The sequence below is a fragment of the Melitaea cinxia genome, chromosome 10 (assembly GCF_905220565.1).
Source record: "Melitaea cinxia chromosome 10, ilMelCinx1.1, whole genome shotgun sequence".
Classification (NCBI taxonomy): Eukaryota; Metazoa; Arthropoda; class Insecta; order Lepidoptera; family Nymphalidae; genus Melitaea; species Melitaea cinxia.
The window spans coordinates 8,148,178-8,167,669 of NC_059403.1; the positions used below are offsets into that span (position 1 = coordinate 8,148,178).

At 31.4% G+C, this 19,492-nt stretch overlaps 3 protein-coding genes across 3 annotated transcripts in view; 2 read left to right on the top strand and 1 right to left on the bottom strand.

Moving 5' to 3' along the window:
• The first annotated feature begins 4,503 nt into the window (after positions 1-4,503).
• Positions 4,504-6,708, top strand: LOC123657041 (TM2 domain-containing protein CG10795). Its single transcript, XM_045592639.1, has 4 exons — positions 4,504-4,897; positions 5,339-5,420; positions 5,730-5,895; positions 6,372-6,708. Exons 1-4 carry the CDS (start codon positions 4,678-4,680, stop codon positions 6,492-6,494), a joined length of 591 nt encoding a protein of 196 aa, XP_045448595.1. The 5' UTR covers positions 4,504-4,677; the 3' UTR covers positions 6,495-6,708.
• A 33-nt stretch (positions 6,709-6,741) lies between these two features.
• On the bottom strand, positions 6,742-9,863 carry LOC123657000 (evolutionarily conserved signaling intermediate in Toll pathway, mitochondrial). Its single transcript, XM_045592604.1, has 5 exons — positions 9,463-9,863; positions 8,552-8,778; positions 7,799-8,006; positions 7,410-7,532; positions 6,742-6,979 (listed from the first exon to the last, which is right to left on the bottom strand). Exons 1-5 carry the CDS (start codon positions 9,848-9,850, stop codon positions 6,798-6,800), a joined length of 1,128 nt encoding a protein of 375 aa, XP_045448560.1. The 5' UTR covers positions 9,851-9,863; the 3' UTR covers positions 6,742-6,797.
• Positions 9,864-10,279: 416 nt separating this feature from the next.
• Positions 10,280-19,492, top strand: part of LOC123657375 — a 40,885-nt gene continuing 31,672 nt past the window's right edge. The window contains exon 1 of the mRNA XM_045592932.1: positions 10,280-10,598. Coding sequence (XP_045448888.1) covers positions 10,541-10,598 — 58 coding nt within the window. The 5' untranslated portion in view covers positions 10,280-10,540. The remainder of the gene's footprint in view (positions 10,599-19,492) is intronic.

The following is a 19,492-nucleotide window of genomic DNA, read 5'->3' on the forward strand; positions in this document are numbered from 1 at the left end:
TGTTTGTAGTTAAACACCTCCGAAACATCTTGACCGATTCTCATGAAATTTGTGTGCATATTGGGTAGGTCTGAGAATCGAACAACATCTATTTTTCATCCCCCTAAATGTTAAGGATAGTCCCATCCCTAATTTTTTTTAATGTTTAGATTAATTGTTTATTTTTTATTTTATTATGATTTGGTGTTGAAAAATACACACAACCCAAAATTTTTATCCTTCTACCCCTATTTTTAAATAGCGTTTAGCGGCAAGACAATGTTTGCCGAGTCAGCTAGTAGTTATATATTAGTAGATTGGCGTTAAGAGGTTATTACAAGGTTCAAAAAGTTCGGAGACTTAAGAATAGGATAAATCGGTTTCTCTCGAGACAATACAATAAACGAGTTTGACTTGAAGAACGAAATCTTGTTTGACCGGTAAAATATCCCAACTTTAAAAACTTGATTCGTTAGCCGAACTGAAGCGACTCTCTATTTGTTCAAGAGTTATCTTCAAGTATAATAGGAGAAGCGAAGTTTTTTAACTTGTCCCTAACTTTCGATTTACTAATGAGGGCAGAGGAATCGGATTTGGCATCTACGAATGCGTTTCGTAGGTATAATGTTTCATGTTAATTAAATGTTTTATTCGTAATACTTTTTACCGTAAGACTAAGACTAGGTAATTTTATTTTATTAAATATTAGGTTACCATAACGATTTTTTTTAAATCGTCATTTGCCTATAATTTGTTATTGTTAATAAGAAGCTATCACTGATGAAGATTAGCTTAGAAGAACCAGACAGACTTTCAATAGGTAGGTACTGTTTTAAAAATTATCCATTAACAGTTCTATATTTGCTTATGTGACCTGTATGAAGGCTAATATAAAAAAATATATAAGGAAAAAAACATTACACAAAAAGCTTCATTTTATTGTTATACAGCTATAAAATTAATTCAGGGCAAAATTGTGAGGACCGTTATACTCCACTATCAAGCAATAAGAGCTCTCAATCAATTGAAGTACCAGCAATTCAGAGAAGTACCGGACATATTGTTTTAACAAAATCGCACGTTTTCCTCATGACATCAAATTATTTATTTCATATAGTTGGTATAATAAATAGAAAACCGAGAATACGTAAGCTATAAAAAAAATTAGATTGGCTTTTTCTAATTTATTTAAGTAATTATTGAGAGGTAACTAATACATATATTATTCATTAAGAAAAACAAAGTAACACAATATTTATAGATATAAAATATACCTACCATCGAAAAAAGTCAGCGCAATTATCTGTTAAATAGTAAACATCTTTCTAATTTTCAAACGTCATTTTCACTTCAGGCCAGGAGGTGCTACCGGAAATTAAATTTTGGCTATAGTTTGCTCTGCAATGTCCGAAACATTTCCGTACAGTGTATGAAGTACTAGGTATAGTAAATCTTATTACTATTTTGACCAGAGTCTGGTCTATATTTTATTTTTAGTTTGCTAACTTCATCAATTTGAAATTTATTAATGATCAAAGTTTAAAAATATTCAATGAATTCAATAAAGTTTTTATCTTTGTCTTATTTTTTAAAGTAAATTAGACTACGATAAAAACAACAGAATTATATACCTTTTTATAATATTATGCTCAGGCAACCACAAAAATAAAATAAAGGTGTGAAATTCTTAAGAAGAAAAAAGTTTCAAAGATATTTCTTTGAACATAGGAAATAGATTCTGCAGGCATATATATAAATAATATAAATATAAAGAAATCATTAAATTAGTTGCTAAGTGCCAAGTTCGACAAGGGCTGGACCAATTGTAATTAAAATTGGTCAAACCTGTTGTTGTTTTTTTTTTTAAAGATTTCTAATGTTTTGTCAAGAGATAAAGAGATGGGGTGCGGAGCAACGAGATCCTTTCCATTCATCATCGGCACAGAGACAGGGGAACGCGATCACAAATTTACATACCTCGGAAGTTGCGTGTCTGAAACTGGAGGAACTGAGAAGACATCGCTTCACGGATCGTCAAAGCACGAACGACCTTTGCGCAGCTTAGGCCCATATGGCAGTCAGTTTGACTCGGAGAGTCAAGAACAAGATATTCCTGTGAAACGTAAAGACCGTTTTGCTGTATGGGTGCGAGATGTGGAAGGCCACCAAGAACGTCTCGCACTGACTCCAGGTCTTCGTTAACCGATGCCTTCGCAGAATCCTCAGTATTTACTGGTCCGATATAATCTCCAACGTACATTTTTGGGGGCGCTGCAGTGAAAGCCCGATCGACCAGCGCCAGAAATGGAGCTAGATATGCCACACTCTCCAAAGGGATTCCAACTATATACGAGGCAAGTCCTAGACTGGAACCCCCAAGGAAAGCGCAAACAAAACAAACCTGGCGGTGGACAATCATTGACGAAGCGAAGACCATCGGAAAGACCTGAAGTAAGATCAAGCGGGACGCTCAGGACCGCTCGGAATGGAGATGCAATGTGGACGCCCTCTGCCCCAGCTAGGAGACACAGGAACCAAATACATAATGTTTTGTAAAAGCTTTTTATAAAACGAAAAATTAAAAAAAAATTAAAAAGAATAAACTCTCTCAAACAACACAACTCATTCAAAAATAATTCAACTTCGTGCATTTTAAGTTCACAGGACAGGACAATGTCTGTTGGGTCAGATAGTTTTTAATAAATGTGAAACCTTTTATACACATTATTTTTATTTGAAGTAAAAGACGGCGCGTTGGCGCAACGGTGTGACCGTTAGTGGAAATTAAACCATGTATAATAATTTAGAATTAAAAAAGTAGGGTAATTAGGACGATGTTTTAAGAAATTTTAAAATTAATGTAAAAATGACGAAAAAAAAAAACAGATTTTCATCAAATTCTTCTTTATTCTAAATTCATAGCATTAATTTACTAGGATATTTTTACTTTATGAGCATAGCCTATTATTAGCAAGCATTATAAAATTTACTCCATCGTGATAAGACATTTAGTTTAGTTACACCGATTTATTTAAATAGGGCTAGCAGCTGCAATTAAAATTTTTAAAGTATTCATTAAAAATCAAATATATTTTTTTTTATTTTTTCTATTATTTTTTTTCATCGATAAAATAGGTGTAGTTTCCCTGATGTTGATATGTGCACTTTATGAAGACACCTGTATATGTATCTAAATAATAATACTTTTTTAGTCAAAAGTGTACAGATTTGTAATTTTGTGCATGTGTTTTACGAACAACGTAAGTAAATAGGTACTCAACTGTTTTGAAATTCGATAATGTAAAAATAATAATTCGATAATCGATAAATTCAATAGAAACACAAATAATATTATTGAAATATTGCAATAACAATGTTTGGTGCACACCAAATCAATAAAATCTATATAAGGACAAGTTGATACAAAATAATACCCGGTACCTTCAAGACGATAGTCATCGTTTCAGTTTTGACAGTCTTTCATTGTAATCAAATGGATGAAAATTTATTTCAAACTTGTAATGGTGCTTATAGGCCCGCTCGGAGTAAGTACATTTGTAAAAATATTTGTTACTGGAATTGGTCACTAGGTAGGTTCTTGTGAGTCTCTCTACTATGCCTCAGAGTCGGAGAGAATGTACAGTAATTTTTGGCTTTAATTTAGCTCTGCTCCTTCTCCTAATAGGAGAAAGATCGGAGGAGACTTTTGCTCAGCTTTGCGAATTGACAGATTGAACCAATCATTCATTTTAACTGGCCACAGCAGGAAATATCCTGCTCAATATCTGGAGTAGCCCAACTGGGGAAGTATCTCAACCTTACAGAAGATCACATCTTAATAACACTGCTTTCAAGCAGTGTTGTGCTCCTGTGATATGTAAGGTGGCTAGAGCTCCTGGAGGGATTGGGGGTAGGGTCGGCAACACGCTTACGATGCTTCTGGTTTTGCAGGCATCTATAAGCTGCGGTAAAAGCTTATTATCAGGTAAGCCGTACGCTTGTTTGCAGACTTAGTTGTAAATAAAATATAATAAAAAAAACAATCTAAAAACCCGCTCAACGTCCTTACTTATTATGGATTACCTATTCTTGTATTTCACACTATTAAATTGTCTGTATGTCAAAGCAAATAAATAAATATTAACAACATACACACACAGTCATCTGTTCCTAAAGTAAGCAACTTAATGCTTGTGTTATAGGTAACAGCAGACTGATATAGCTACATATATTCATTTTTTTCGATAAATAAACATATAAATAATACATATATAAATATATAAATATAAATATAAATATATATATATATATATATATATATATATATTACACCGAGACTCGGGGTGGGGATCAAACCCACAACCCGCGGAGTAGAAAGCACCCTGCAGGTCACTACAAACTGCGCCAACGGGCTAGTCAAATCATGACGAGTAGTAGTTTATCGATATTATTTGATTATTGATAATTTTTTCACTGCCTATTTTCATTCATTAATTTGTTGTCTATCGGTTGACATCTGTCATTTTAGTCACTGTCTAATACGATTCATGTTTATTAACTAAAAATGTGATGGAATTTATATTCCGTATACATTTCTTACATATTCTAGGTGTTATAACGTAGAAAAACTCATTAATAATGATTGTGTCAACTTAAAATTTATTGCAATTAACAGAGTTTGTATTGTCTACCTTCACAATGTTATCTTTAATCGTCATAATTTATTTGTCACTAGTTTGTGTAACACACGCATCTGATGAAGTTAAGGGTGATAAAAATGTTGTAGTAGATTGTAATACTTTACGATTAGGACAATACATATGTCCTGACCCCAGCTTAAATCAAATAGATCCAGACACGCAACAATATCGCGGCTGTACTAAAGGAAAGGACATTGCTTCAGAAGGTGAAGCAGAAGGTAACGTTATATTTATAAACACCTTTTGACTAGCCCGTTGGCACAGTTTGTTGTGACCCTGCTTTCTGCTCCGGGGTTTTTGGGTTTAATTCAATACATTTGATTCAATAGACATATATATATATATTTATTAATTTTTCTTTTTAATAATTAAATTTTATTTTTATAATTAATTCAATTCATTACAGACTATATTTAGATATGTATTAATTATATGTAGGAGTATGTTTATCGAAATAAAATGTAGCTATTACAGTCGACTGCTAATTATATGAAAGTATTAAGTTACGAAAGAGTCACAGTAAGAAAGTATACTTTAGGAACAGATGACTATGTGTGTACATTAAAAAAAACCTAAATTATGTTATGGTCAATCATGATTGACATATTTAATTAATATTTTCATGAATGAAAATAACATATAATGTGACTTTCTTACAGTTCAGTGTATAGCAGCAGATGGAATAATATGTAATGAGACAAACAATTCTACATTTAGAAGGAAATTACCCTGCAAATGGACGTGAGCTACATTTTTATACTTAGAGAATAACATTTCTTTAGTTTTATTAAAATGCATATTTTATTAAATTACTGCATATGAACTCATCCAATAAGACATTGTCATATTAATTTCCATCAGCTTTCAGTTAGCTGTTGTCTCAGAGGTTTACATCATATTTATGTTGTGGGTGTTTAAATAAAGAAGATTCTTCAATGAAAGTTCATTAAAACCTTGACAGAAATATATAAATTTTTTTTTAACTTATTTACACTAACAAATATTTAATATTTAATACTACAGGTAAAGTAAATAAAGTATATGTTTTAGGAATGGTTATTCTCTAGAAATAGCTCTATTGCTATCAGTCTTCTTAGGGATGTTTGGATTAGACAGATTTTATCTGGGTTATCCTGGCATTGGTTTAGCCAAGTTATGTACACTTGGCTTCATGTTCCTTGGCCAACTGCTAGATATTATACTTATTGCAGCACAGGTAAATAATTTGTTATATTAATTACATTTACGATATTTTAAAATTTTAAATATACTGCCTTCAAGTATTGTTGTGTTCCTGTGGTAAGGTGCCATGAGGTCCTAGGAAGAGTCATGTTTATGGTTGGCAACACACTTCCGATGCTTCAAGTGTTACAGGTGTCTATAAGCTACAGTAACCATTTACCATCATTGTGGGAAAGACACTTGATTGCCGACCTAGTTATATAAAAAATAATTAGCTATCTGTCTTTAAAGATGCTTTTATTGTTTAAAAGATTCTTCTATGTTATGCTAAACATTATTTTTTAAGTGTGAAAATCTACAATAATTGTAGATTTTTACATTGTATACAAAGATTTAATAAATTTAATTAAACCAGAAATTAATTTCAATTAAATTTTTATAGATAATTTAATTTTACTTGTATTCGTCCTTTACAAGTATTTTAAATGTAATGTTTATCAAATTTATCAGGTTGTCGGGCCATCTGATGGATCAGCATATGTTATTCCATATTATGGAGCTGGAGTTTCTGTAGTGAGGAGTGACAATGAGACATATCTCCTACCTCAAGCAGACTGGCACAACATCACCTGACAGTGGGGTACCATATCCTTTGAAGTAGACGAGGATTATGAGTGGACTTAATATAACTTTTGGATTTCATGGACCGAGTAAAATGTTCCATGAAATTATATAAACTGTTTCTAGTGAATTAAGCTTTCCAATGAGCCTGTATTATATATAAGTAAAGATTATATTTGTAAAATATGTAAATAATAAAATATTTTTTGTAATATGTAAATAAATTATGTAGCTGTAAAAATGTAAATAAAACAGTTTAAACAGAAAATCATTTTATATTAATAAATATAACATATAAAGTATACAAAGCTGTAATTAATTTTTAGGAGCAATGTTTTCTTCCTTTTTCTCATTACTGTCTTGTTGTGCATCAAATAAGGAAACATCTGATGGAGGAGCTACAAGAGTAAAAATAACTGGTATATTGGCTAGAATCGGGTTGTTATGTTTTTCTAATAGCCTGATCCATGATAGCAAAGAATCTCTTGATGATGTTCCTGTAACAATGTTTCATAATATAATTAATTGTCTAATCTCCAAATTATTTAAAACAAAAACTTTGTAAATATAACTTATATTGATAAATAAAATTGTAATACTGCATAATCATAAGGTCATTTAGCTATTCAGCTATTTAATATCTTATTCAAATATTTTTATTTAAATGGGATTTGCTGCTAATATTTTAAGTTTCAGATATTTTAGAAACAATGAAGTTGGATACTATGGTTGAGACTGGTGCAACATTACCAAAATATTAAGAATTTCAAAATTGTAATGGCAGTAAATCCCATACAAATGAGAGTTAATCATAGTGACTGGAAGTTTAAAAAACTTGTATACTTGTTAAAATGTTTGTAAAACATTAACTGCAATAAAAATAAATGTATCGAAGATTTTGTAGTAGAAATTTGTTGTATGACAAACCTGTCGCACAAACTGAAACTATTGTACCATCATCTTGTTCATGTACTGTGCATTTAACTTGAGGCAATGTTACTCGTCCAATGACACCAGGTATACCTGGTGGCTTCTGAATATTTGATACATCTAGGGGAAAATGAATTATAATATATAATAAACAATTAGGTGATAATTTTCAAGTGGTCATTTCATATATTCTATATAATTTTTCAGATGCTTCTACTGAGTTCTAGAACCAATTTTATTCCTTTTAAACAATCTAATATAATATCAGTATAATACCCCCTAAATTATATTTACACAAAAATATATTGATGTAAACACGACTATATGAAGCAGAATAAAACAATACAAGAACATCTCTATTATTATTCCTCATCTATAGTACATACCATCTAGGTCTGTATCATCTTTATACTCTGGCCTGATTTTTCCGAGAAGAATGAAGTATGTGACCACTTGATCCTTTAAATAGACATTAAATGGTCCTTTTATTGTAAGTGGTTCTTCTGGAGGCTGCTCGGCTAACAGGACTTGCTGTGTTCTACTTTGAGCACTTACAACCCACGTTTTGTCTAACGAAGCTTCTATTTCTTCTGTCTGACAAAAATAAGGTTATGTAGAAAACAATAGATTATTTATAATTAAAATTAAAAAAAACATTTAAAATTATTTTAAAATCTTATAGAAACTTATAACAAACATTAAATTTTAAGCAAAAACTTTCTTTTGGGCTGTACCTTTCAATTTTACTTTTTGTTTTCCACATAAAAATAAAAATATAAAATTTTACTTTTGAAAGTATAAAGGCTTCATGACTTTAAAGATGTATTTCCAACTTTTACTCTATATTTGTATTGCATTCATCAGATCAAGACTATATAAATACAAGTTTTAAGTCTTTATAAACACAAAATTAAAATATTGCACCGCGCACTGGCTGTTGCGCCAGCGGTCGCGGGTTCGATTTCCGCTCACGACGGACATTTATATCGACCATATACATGTTAGTCGTGGTCTGGGCGTTTGTGTATTGTATGTGTTTTCGGACCCCCAGTACAGGAGAAAATCCTACTGGGGGATCCGTTGAGTGTGTAGCGTTTATTAATTTAAAAAAAAAAAAATTAGATTTTATTAATCATCACCTGCCAAATATCAATTTTAGTATCCGGGTCAACAGATGTTATTCTCTGTATGGCAAGTTTTGCCAATTCTAATGTATCAACAGGTAATTTCTCCGGTAAGTACCAGGGACTGAGATTTTTAAACTTAGGCATCCAGTACATCATTCTCCAGAACTTACGAAGTGGTATACCTCGTCGACCAAATATGTTTAACAACATCTGTTCCATTTCTGAATCCGGCATTACCTCTAATAAGAAAAAAGTTATTAAATAATATTTTACAATACGCTCTTAAGGAATATTTTAATTTAAACATTAATAAATCTTCTATCATTATTCATTTTTTATTTTCCGTATCATTTAATTTATTGTTAGTTTAATTTTTAATCATAAATTAAACTTTATTCTTGATTGATTGATTGGTTTAATGGCTTTCAGTTGTGCCAGAGAAGCATGGTAACTTTATTGTTATTACAATTGTTAAGAACTCAAATCAACAACTGTATCAAAATATGTTTAATATTTTATTACAAGTTTTTTCAATTATGAAAATGTAGTAGATACTGATACTGCGGGTGATGCCTGCAATAAATAAATTTTGATTTAATTTGATGAAACATTCAAAAATCTTTTATATCTTATAGTATAAATTTGTATATAAATAACTGTACAACAATTTTAAGTGCAATAAAGAATATATATTATGTGATAAAATGTTTAAATGAAAATATAATAGGACTATGGAGATTGTAGTATACCTCTTTACACTGTACTATTAGGGGCAAGTATATATATTTTTTGTTAATGTTCAGCACATGAACAATTTTACAACGTTAATATGGTTGATGATTGATATAGCCCAAGGTTCAGATAATACATAAATATTTTCTTTACTAGGACATTAAGTTTTAATTAAAAAAGAGAAAACTAACTATTGTCTTCCATTTGTTCCAGTAAATCAACGGCACACTGCTGTTGTTTGGGGTAATGCATGAATTCTGCTTGAAAAATATTTACTGGTATAAATTTTCCCTTAGGCAGAACATCTACTAAAGCTTTATATACTTCTAAGTCTTTCTGAACTCCGAACTCTTTCATTCTACTTAGAGCGGCGTAAATAAATTCGACGTGACCACGTCTCCTGGTATCTCGTTCTTCAAACATTTTTATCACTTCTAGATAAGTTTCCTTAGTTTTCTTTGGTTTCGCGAGAAAAGGATCGTAAGTTACTAATTCTTTTTCTGAGCTTCTCCATCTTTTGAAATATATACTCGCTGTTCGAGATCTGGTAATAGTTTTAAAGATATTATTTACATTCATGTTAGGTTACTATAACAACTTTTTAAGCTTAGCACGAAAATAGATTAAATAGTAAATTATCTTTTTTTATAACATTTAATTTTTATGTGAAAATACATTAAATTTATATTTATCAGTATTTATAATAACTGAAAGATTTTCTCTCGACTCTTGTATTTACAAATTTACAAGACGACTTATTTTAGATTTTGACATAATGTCATGGTTTAAATTAACTTCATTCGTTCTGATAAGAATGAAAGAATTGCTTAAATTGATCCTTATCATAAACAAAAATAGAAATAATAATTATTAAAATTTATAATTATTTATCCAATTATTGTATTTCGAAATAAATGAAACTATCAATTTCAATATCTTATTATTTTTGCTTATGGTTTATCATATAACAACTAGTAAAAATGAACGTATCTTTTCATAGCTCATTCATGTACGTACTTTCAAGTACCCAGGTACTTTTGGCGGTCTTTCTTCATTCATTCTTCAACAAACAGTTCGACTTTAGCATTGCAGGGGAGAGGTTGTTATTAAATGTAGCAAAGTTCCGTATTTAAACACGTAAAGTGAAAGATTTGCGAACATTGATAGCAGTGTAATAATAAATAATAATATTATTAAAAGAAAAAGCCTTAAACTGTGAAGGTGTTCTTTGATATCATTTATTTTATTAATTAAAATTCTGTGGTTATAATGCATAGAAAAGTAGTAGTTATTGGTTTTGCTATCGTCTTAGTTTTAAGTGTAGGAGGTAAGTCAATTAATATTTTTAATTTAAGTGTGTATTCATAGTTTTAAAAGTTTTAAAAAATTCTAAGAACATATTTTAATAGTCTAACCGTGAAAAGGACAATAATTTTATGTAAATATTTCACAATTAACTCAAATTCTTAAAAAATAAATAAAAAAAATAGCATTTTAGGCAATAAATTAAAAAAAAAATTGGATATATTTTAATTTAATTAGTATAAGTACATATAGTTTCGGTTACATGCTGTAAAATGATTGGAAGGTGTTACTATTATAAGTTTGTAATTAAAACACACAATACCTACGAATCTTTTTATAACTAGCAATTTTAACAGTCTCCGATTAATACATAATTGCGATAGTTTGCAAACTTTTTAACCGATTTCAAAAAAATCCTTCCTCAGTCCTTAATTCAACTGTTTTTAATGTGTCTTAACTGTTTTCTGGTTGTACCAATATTGATGATTCTTTTTATATTCGAAAGCTGGTGTTTATTGTGTGCTTCAATAAACACCAGCTTTCGAATTTATTTGTAATTATTGTGTGATTGCTTGTAATTATTGTGTGATTCCTTTTAAATTTGAGAGAGATCTGACGAGTAGTGTTTGAGGGTAACCTTAGTAACGCAGATTTTATTGGCTCCAACTATCTTGGTACTGTTGAAATCCGTATTTATTTTAAAACAATTTTAAGTAGAAAAGCTATCTATATATAAAAACGAATGTTTGTCTGTATGTCCTTTATGCATTTGATCATGTCACGATCTTCAGCAAAGTGTTATGCATGAGCTCACAAATGAATTTTTAAATCAAAAGTAAAAGAAAAAAATAAATAAATTCATCTTCGTAGTTTGTGTTCTGGCAGTTTTTAGAGAAGACAAATAAATTATCGGTCAAAGTCCCCACCTAATATAATATGGCAACTTTTTTCTCTGCCATAGTTAAGGTAACTTAACACGTTGAACGCCATGGGGGACACCAGTTGGGCCTCACAGCCTCACCTCACTTGTTTAGTCCATGGGGCCAGTTAAAAAAGCCTTATTTAATTATTTTTTATTACTTACACTATGTACCTACATATATATTGACCCTGGCTCGCAGTCATGTGGTGTCCCCCGCGGCATCAACGGAACGATTGTGTGTCAAACTGCATGGTGTCCCCACTGGCCTAAACAGAAAAACTAAAAAATCAACCCGACGTTTAACGTGTTAAGATTAGGACAAAAAAATTGTGTTTGAATAACCAAAATTAACGCAATACAACGCTTACGAGATCTTGCCTAAAATAATGTTCTAGACCGACGTCGGACCCGCACTCAGTATTTTATTTACTGTGAGTAAATTACTGTTACGTGTTTTTTGAGCATTAAAATAAATATTTAGTAAACAAATTGCGTAAGTGTGACGTTTGTCCCGGTGATGGTGTGTCCAGTGCAATTGCAATGATCTATTTTTTATCCTGTTTATTATACACTGTAGCTGGGCGCCAGTCCAAGCGCCCACGCCGCCCATTTTGGTGATGTCTTCCCCGTATCTGTACAGCTTCAATAAAATATTATCAAATGCTAATATAAAATAATATAGTATAAAAAGCTTTTTATAGGCCAGTTAAAAAAGCCGTTTTTTGGTCAACCTCGCAATAGACTTCCGATCCAATTTTCACAAAATGCTGATAGATTCAGGTAGAACATCGAGTGCAATCTTAAAAAAAATTAGGCTGATATCTCATAAACTATGCATTTCAGGTCAAAAGTTATGGATACCATTGTAGAGAATAAACTTTCGCATCTTTTGTTTCCTTATAAACTATTGTAAAACTTACCGTTTACGATTTATTTCTCATTGAATGAATCAATTTTTAGTATTCATTATTTTAAGAGTCATCGGACGAAATAGAAAAACCGGTTACGTGAAGGTTATGTTAAGTGAGTGATCCTAAACCTTAGATAGGTATATATAAATTGGATTGGAAATTTTGTGCGAGGTTAAATTCTATGTTAAATGATCTATCAAAAGGTAATCATCCTAATCCAAAATCCTAAATAAAAATTTTCATAGTATGTTCGAGAAAGACTAAACTAATCACGAGTAACGGATAAATTATGCAAATTAGTTTCCATAGACACTGATGCCGACGAGCGTTACAATTTAATGTTTGTTTTAAGTCAGTATTCGGTTAGTATTAATTTGATGCAATGGTTTATTTTTTATTTATCTATTATATTGTTGTTGTTTATTTTTATTATACTCTAAAATAACATCTTAAATAAAGAATAATTTACGGTTTGTTGCTAGCTTGTATGTATTGGTAAACTAATTAGTATGGTTGTTGCGCTAAATTAAATTGGTAGTTGCAAGATAAAAAGCTGTTTGTTTTATTGTCAGAAAACCGGCTTAGTATCTAATAACACTTTTATACAAATGTAATAATTTTGAATAGGACATTATTAACGTTACGACCATATTATGTCTTATAATTTATTGTTAGGGCACAGACATAATTATGCTCCTACTTGAGCGGAAGAATTGTAGCCTAATTTGCTACGCTGCCGAATTGCTAATTGCCTGCCTGTCAACCAAAAATCAATTCGCCCTCAAAACATTTAGGTTTTCATGTCCTTTAAATGTCCTTTTAATTTAACTAGGGATCAGAACCGATTGCTTAACATCTAATCATTGGGTCATATCAACACATCCAATCAATAATTTAGCGAATAATTAAAATAGCATAACATTCATTTAGAATGGTTTTGTGTTCACTATTGTTGAATATAATTTTCACTTTCAAGTCGGATTGTTATCCTTAATTGGGACAAAAAAATTACCGATTTACCTTCGGAATAGAAAAGCTATTCAAATATTGGTTCACAATTCGCAAGAGATATCGATACATACCATATCATAACAATGCATACAATTCTATGCAGAAAACTCAAGTATATTGTTTTATTTTTTCGTTATACGTTTTCATTATTTGGGCATTGGTTACTATGTAATTCAAGTAACATCTTTTTTTTTTTCAAAAATAAAATATAAGGGACTATAATTATGTAATGTATATTTTAAGCTGGGTATAATATTTTATGAATAAATACATATTGACTTAAAAAGTTATTAAAGGTATACAAACCGCTATATTAATTGTAACTTTTGTTTAAAATAATCGAGAATTTACCTCACCCACGTTCAATGCAGTGTGCGAAGCACGCAAAATTATTGTTTTACCTGAATATATAACTTAAAATGTACAAGTTTAAAATATGTGATAGTGTTTCCATCGAACTTGTATGGTTAATGTGTAACTATCTATTATCGTAAATCTATTTCCCATGTATATTAAACCACCGAAATTATACTCGTAATTTACGATTGCGATAAACCAACTGTACAATTTGTTATCATTATCATTGGTATGATAAAGAACGAGTCATTACCCACGCACAGCGAAAAATATAAAGTAGGAGATGAGAATACTGCTGGATCTTATAAAAGTTAGGTTAGAGTCAACGGTCCGTACAAAAAGTTATCCCATCTGACTACAATGACAAATGGTCCAGGAAGAGGTGACGTGGAATGGGCCGATTTGTTTTGTGATCGTTCGTAGTTGACGTAGCATAATCTCTTTCATTAGAATAATCTCTTACGGTTAAGAAAGAACATGCTACCTGCTATGTACTAGTATGTAATGACGTGTCCAATTTAAATACTTTTTTTTTGTTTTATTATATAATTATTGAAGTTCTTTTTTTAAATAAATAATTTGCTACATTCAGACATGGCCCTGATACAGTTTTATTATTTGATAATAAAGATAGCAGACTTGCTTTGAAATATATATTTTTTTCTGTTATTATTCTTGCGTAACGATATCTTTTATCAAATATTTTATCTTAGACACAATAAATCCTTTTTGTACAGCAAATTCCTAAAAAGAATGAAGAACTATGAAGTTCTGTAAAATGTGATTTTAACCTGTTCGCTACTGAATTTAACTACAAGAGTAAATTTACATCTGAAGAATATATGATGGCAATTTTATATAATATTCATATTAAATTGAATATCAAATGCGTTGTTTAAAAAAAATCCTACTACTTAAGTTACTTTACGTTGAAGAAGGTTTATGCAGTACTTTAAAGTCGTTAATTTGCAAACCGATTTTAGTTAACGAAAAGCTAATACCGGTTTGGAATGCGGTTTTTACTGAGAAGAGCCCACAAGGAGCTAAGTAATTAATTTTGAAACTTTCGATACATGTTATGTACATTATAATTTAAATTTTTATTTAAATACCTTACATGAAATGTTATGACTACATGAAATGTAATAAAAGTGGGTAGGGATGTCAATCGTTAAGGGGTTACACTACCTCAGCTCGAATTCAGATTTCACCCGTACTAACACATGAGAATTGAGAGCGCTTGGTTGTTCATCGCGCGAATTGTATGTATTTTCTCCCCACAAACATTACCAATAGTTATTTTTTAAAAATTTCCAACATATAAAATGTTCTTCATACTTATTTCAATTACCATGCTTAATCTCAAGTCCATAACTTCTATATTTACTTAGATATTAAGGTTTTAATACCAAAATAGAGGTAACTTTGCGATTTTTTTGTATCGAGAAAATTTTATGGAATCGTGTTTTCGAAACATATCAAAAAATAGTTCATGTCCTGAACTTTACCATACATAAATTTCAAACTTAAATATTCAGTAGTTTGGAAGATATGGACATCCTGCCGAGTGGAAAATAAGCAATTTGAGGTAGCATACACTCTTAAGGTCTAATAGCTAGTATATACCTATCTATATATTTTATTTTGATAAGCTTCTTTATACATCTGGGAATAAGAAGTTTTTTATTTTGATAAGCTTCCTTATACATCTGGTACGCAACAAATTTTCCTTCATTAAGTACGAGTACAGTAGGTCTTTTTATCTTGCGGTCGACGCATTAGGTTTTATGTTAACGTGTGTAGACTGTCTTTTCATTTGTGTTGTCTCTCAAGGTTCTTGAATTGTTTATTATTTATAGGGCAGTTAATTTTAACTGTAGTAAATTATCTTTTAATTTGGTGCATTAAATAAATAAAGAGTTTAATTACATTTTAATACATATAAATAATATTTTTTTTTTACTTCAAATTATTTTGTATCTATAGCTCTTTCATTTGTACAATAATACATTTGTCAAAAGGCTAAATTTATTATATGGATAATGTCGTTATTATTGTATTCACGTAATTTCTGACGAATATGTGTCAAACGAAATTAGAAGTCTTGATAAAAGATAACAAGTGTAGTCTCACTGCAAAAATCCTTATAAAGTTATAAAAAAGAATATTCGATAGACTTAAATCTCACCTATGTACATATATTATATAAAGCCGTCATATATTTTGCTAAAAATCCATGTTGTTATTATTGTTATATTTTGATTATATGTACAATTTAATTATCTTACAACTACTACAAATAATATTTTTAATTTTCGATCGAAACGTTCATAATTTAAATCACTTAGGTACGCTTTGATCATCTCAGAGGAAGTGGTAATTGGATATATTAAAGCAGCAAATCGTCCCATTCCAGGGTAAGATCCCTTCTACCTCTAAAACGATTTACGTCCGTATACGTGTTGAAATTTATAATAAGCCAGCTAGCCGGGTAAGATTTCGCGGTTAAGGGATTATCTTAAATAAGAGCGTGGATACTTCCATCATGAAACCGTATACAATTTAGTAATAATTATTATGAAAGAACATTAAAATGTATCACGTTTTAGTGTTATACCGACAAAGTCTGTGTCTCCTTGAAAATAATTAATCTGAGAAAAGTTCAGAACGCTAAATAATATGATCAATATTAGGTAGGTATAGTAGTCTTTTTAACAAATAACAAATGTTTCAAGTGTTTTTATATCTTTGTATTATTATAGTATTTGTATTATATATGTAAACATTTCGCAAGTTAAAATCTGTTTTTATCCTACGAATAGCGTTTAAATTATATTTTTTAACCGACTTCCAAAAAAGGAGGAGGTTCTCAATTCGACTGTATTTTTTTTTTTTTTTTATTTATGTTACATCAGAACTTTTGACCGGGTAGACCGATTTCGACAAAGTGTGTTTTAATCGAAAGGTGGTGTGTGCCAATTGGTCCCATTTAAATTTATTTAGATCTAACAACTACTTTTCGAGTTATATCTAATAATGCGTTTTTACTTGACGCTTTTTTCGTCGACCTACGTTGTATTATACCGCATAACTTTCTACTGGATAAACCGATTTTGATAATTCTTTTTTTGTTAGAAAGGGGATATCCCTAGTTTGGTACCGTGATAAGGAAACCAGGATCTGATTATGAGATCCCAGAGAAATCAAGGGAAACTCTCGAAAATCCGTAATAACTTTTTACTGGGTGTACCGATTTTGATAATTTTTAATTTAATCGAAAGCTGATGTATTATCATGTGGTCACATATAAATTTTATCGAGATCTGATAACCACTTCTTGATTAATCTTTGATAACGCGTAGTTGCTTGACTATTTTTTCGTCGATCTACGTTGTATTACTTGTCGATGTAATTGAAGTCGGTTTTTTTTTCGTTTGTGAGCAAATACAATTATTTTCATTTCTGTTCATATTTTCTTTGTGTATGAGAATTGCTCATTTTTTTCCACTTATTAACTCGGCGGCACTCGCTACTGGGTAAAAAATACCACAGAGTACCTAAATCACGTGATATTTTTATTATTAAACATTGTGGCACCTCAGGACTTTAAGTACCTTCTGGCCAATAGTTAACACGCGCGTGCGTCACCGGGCAGCCAGTTCGCGCACGGCGCTTGGCGACAACGGATGTGTAAAGTGAGTATGGGTAAAAAATACCCGGTAGCGACGGTTCTTGTTAAATTTTTTTTTATGTTATTGGTTATTTTATTTTGTTTTAGAGCTGGTTCATGATGAGTTCCCTACTGGCGGATCGAATTATAGAAGAATGTCTAGAACAAGAAGATAGTGAAGAAGAAAATGTGTCAGAAATAGAAGATTTTGAAGAGCATAGTGATCACGAAAGCGGAACAGAGCAAGAAGCAAGTGATTCAGATGGGTCTTCAGTGTCGGAAGAGAGTTTTCCTTCGAATTTACATATTGAGAATAGAAAGATGAAGAATATTTAGAGGATGTACCGTTGAAGTACTTGAGGCGAGGTCGTTTTACTGGAAAAGACAAAAGAACTCGCTGGCAAGTTCGTGAGCCGCCGCGACGTGTACGAACAAGATCCCATAACATTATATATCATTTGCCGGGACCGATTGGCGAAGGCAAATCTTGTTCGTCTATGTTAGAAGCCTGGAATCTTTTTTTTCCGGAAACGTGTTTACTAAAGATAGTCCAGTATACTAACATTTATATAGAAGAGCTAAAGTCTAAATTCTCAAGAGAACGCGATTGTAAAAGTACAGATATCGTTATTACTTTATTTCTGCGGAAGATTGCGAAGTGGTCACCTAAACACAAAAGATCTCTGGGAAAAAGATGGAAGTGGTTCCGACATCTGTATAGCCACTATGTCACGAGAAAGGTTCCATTTCTTACTGCGGAGTTTACGGTTTGACAATATTCATACACGAGGTGAAAGAAGGCAAACAGATAAGCTAGCACCCATTCGCGAGATTTTCGGAGAGTTCAATAATAATATAAAAAAAAATTATGCTGTTGGCGAAAATGTAACAATCGATAAAAAGTTGGAGAAGACTCGCGGCCGTTGTCCATTTCGGCAATACATACCCAGCAAACCCGGTAAATATGGTATAAAGATATTTGTATTGGCTGACGCACGAACCTTCTATACAAATAATATGGAAATTTATGTTGGCGAAAATGATGGGCCTTATGATCACAGTAATTCACCAAGTGAAGTCGTCAAACGCTTAGTAGAACCTATAAAGAATAGTCATCGTAACATACTGATGGACAATTGGTTCACTAGTTTTCCGCTATTACGTGATTTGCTCAATGATTATGGTTTGACAGCATTGGGTACTTTGAGAAAGAATAAAGCTGAAATTCCACCTGTATTTACCGCTACCAAAGACCGGGAAGTTCACAGTTCTCTTTTTGGATTTCAAGATGATTGTACTGTTGTGTCTTATGTTCCAAAGAAAAATAAAGTCGTGCTCTTGGCGTCAACTGTGCACCATGATGGCAAAAAAGATTCTGGAGAAGAAAAAAAGCCCGAGATGAGAATGGATGAATAGAACGAAATGTGGCGTTGATGTTGTAGATGAGATGTGTGCTACCTACTCAGTAGCACGAGCTACCAAAAGATGGCCATTGGTTTTGTTTTATGGTATTTTGAACGCCAGCGGCATTAACGCGTATGTGATAGTGAAGGCAAATAAAGTAAATAGTGGAGCTGTGATGGCTCAGAGAAGGATCGCTTTGAAATAACTGGCTATGACCCTTGTGATGCCACAGATAAAAAAGAGGTCAAAAGTAGTTAATTTGCCAAAAATTATCAAAACAAAAATTGATTGTATCCTCAATGCTGACTCGAATGACCAAGCCACGCTCACAGGCACACCCTCAGCTTTGGGACCGTCCACATCTGCTTCCCGTTGTGCAGTATGTGAATGGAAGAAGGACCGAAAAACTAAGACATCTTGTAAATTGTGTTCCAAAAGAATATGCCGTGAGCATACGACCCCAATTTGTGGCGATTGTTATGTCAAAGCAAAATAGATTAGGTACAAGTTTTTTTGAAACATAATGTTTGACGATTATTTTCTCGATGTTCATTTAATATTAACAGTATTTTATTTTTTGTTATTTTGGTAGAGTATAAGGTCGATTTATAATTTTTGATCTCATTTTTACGTGATACCTA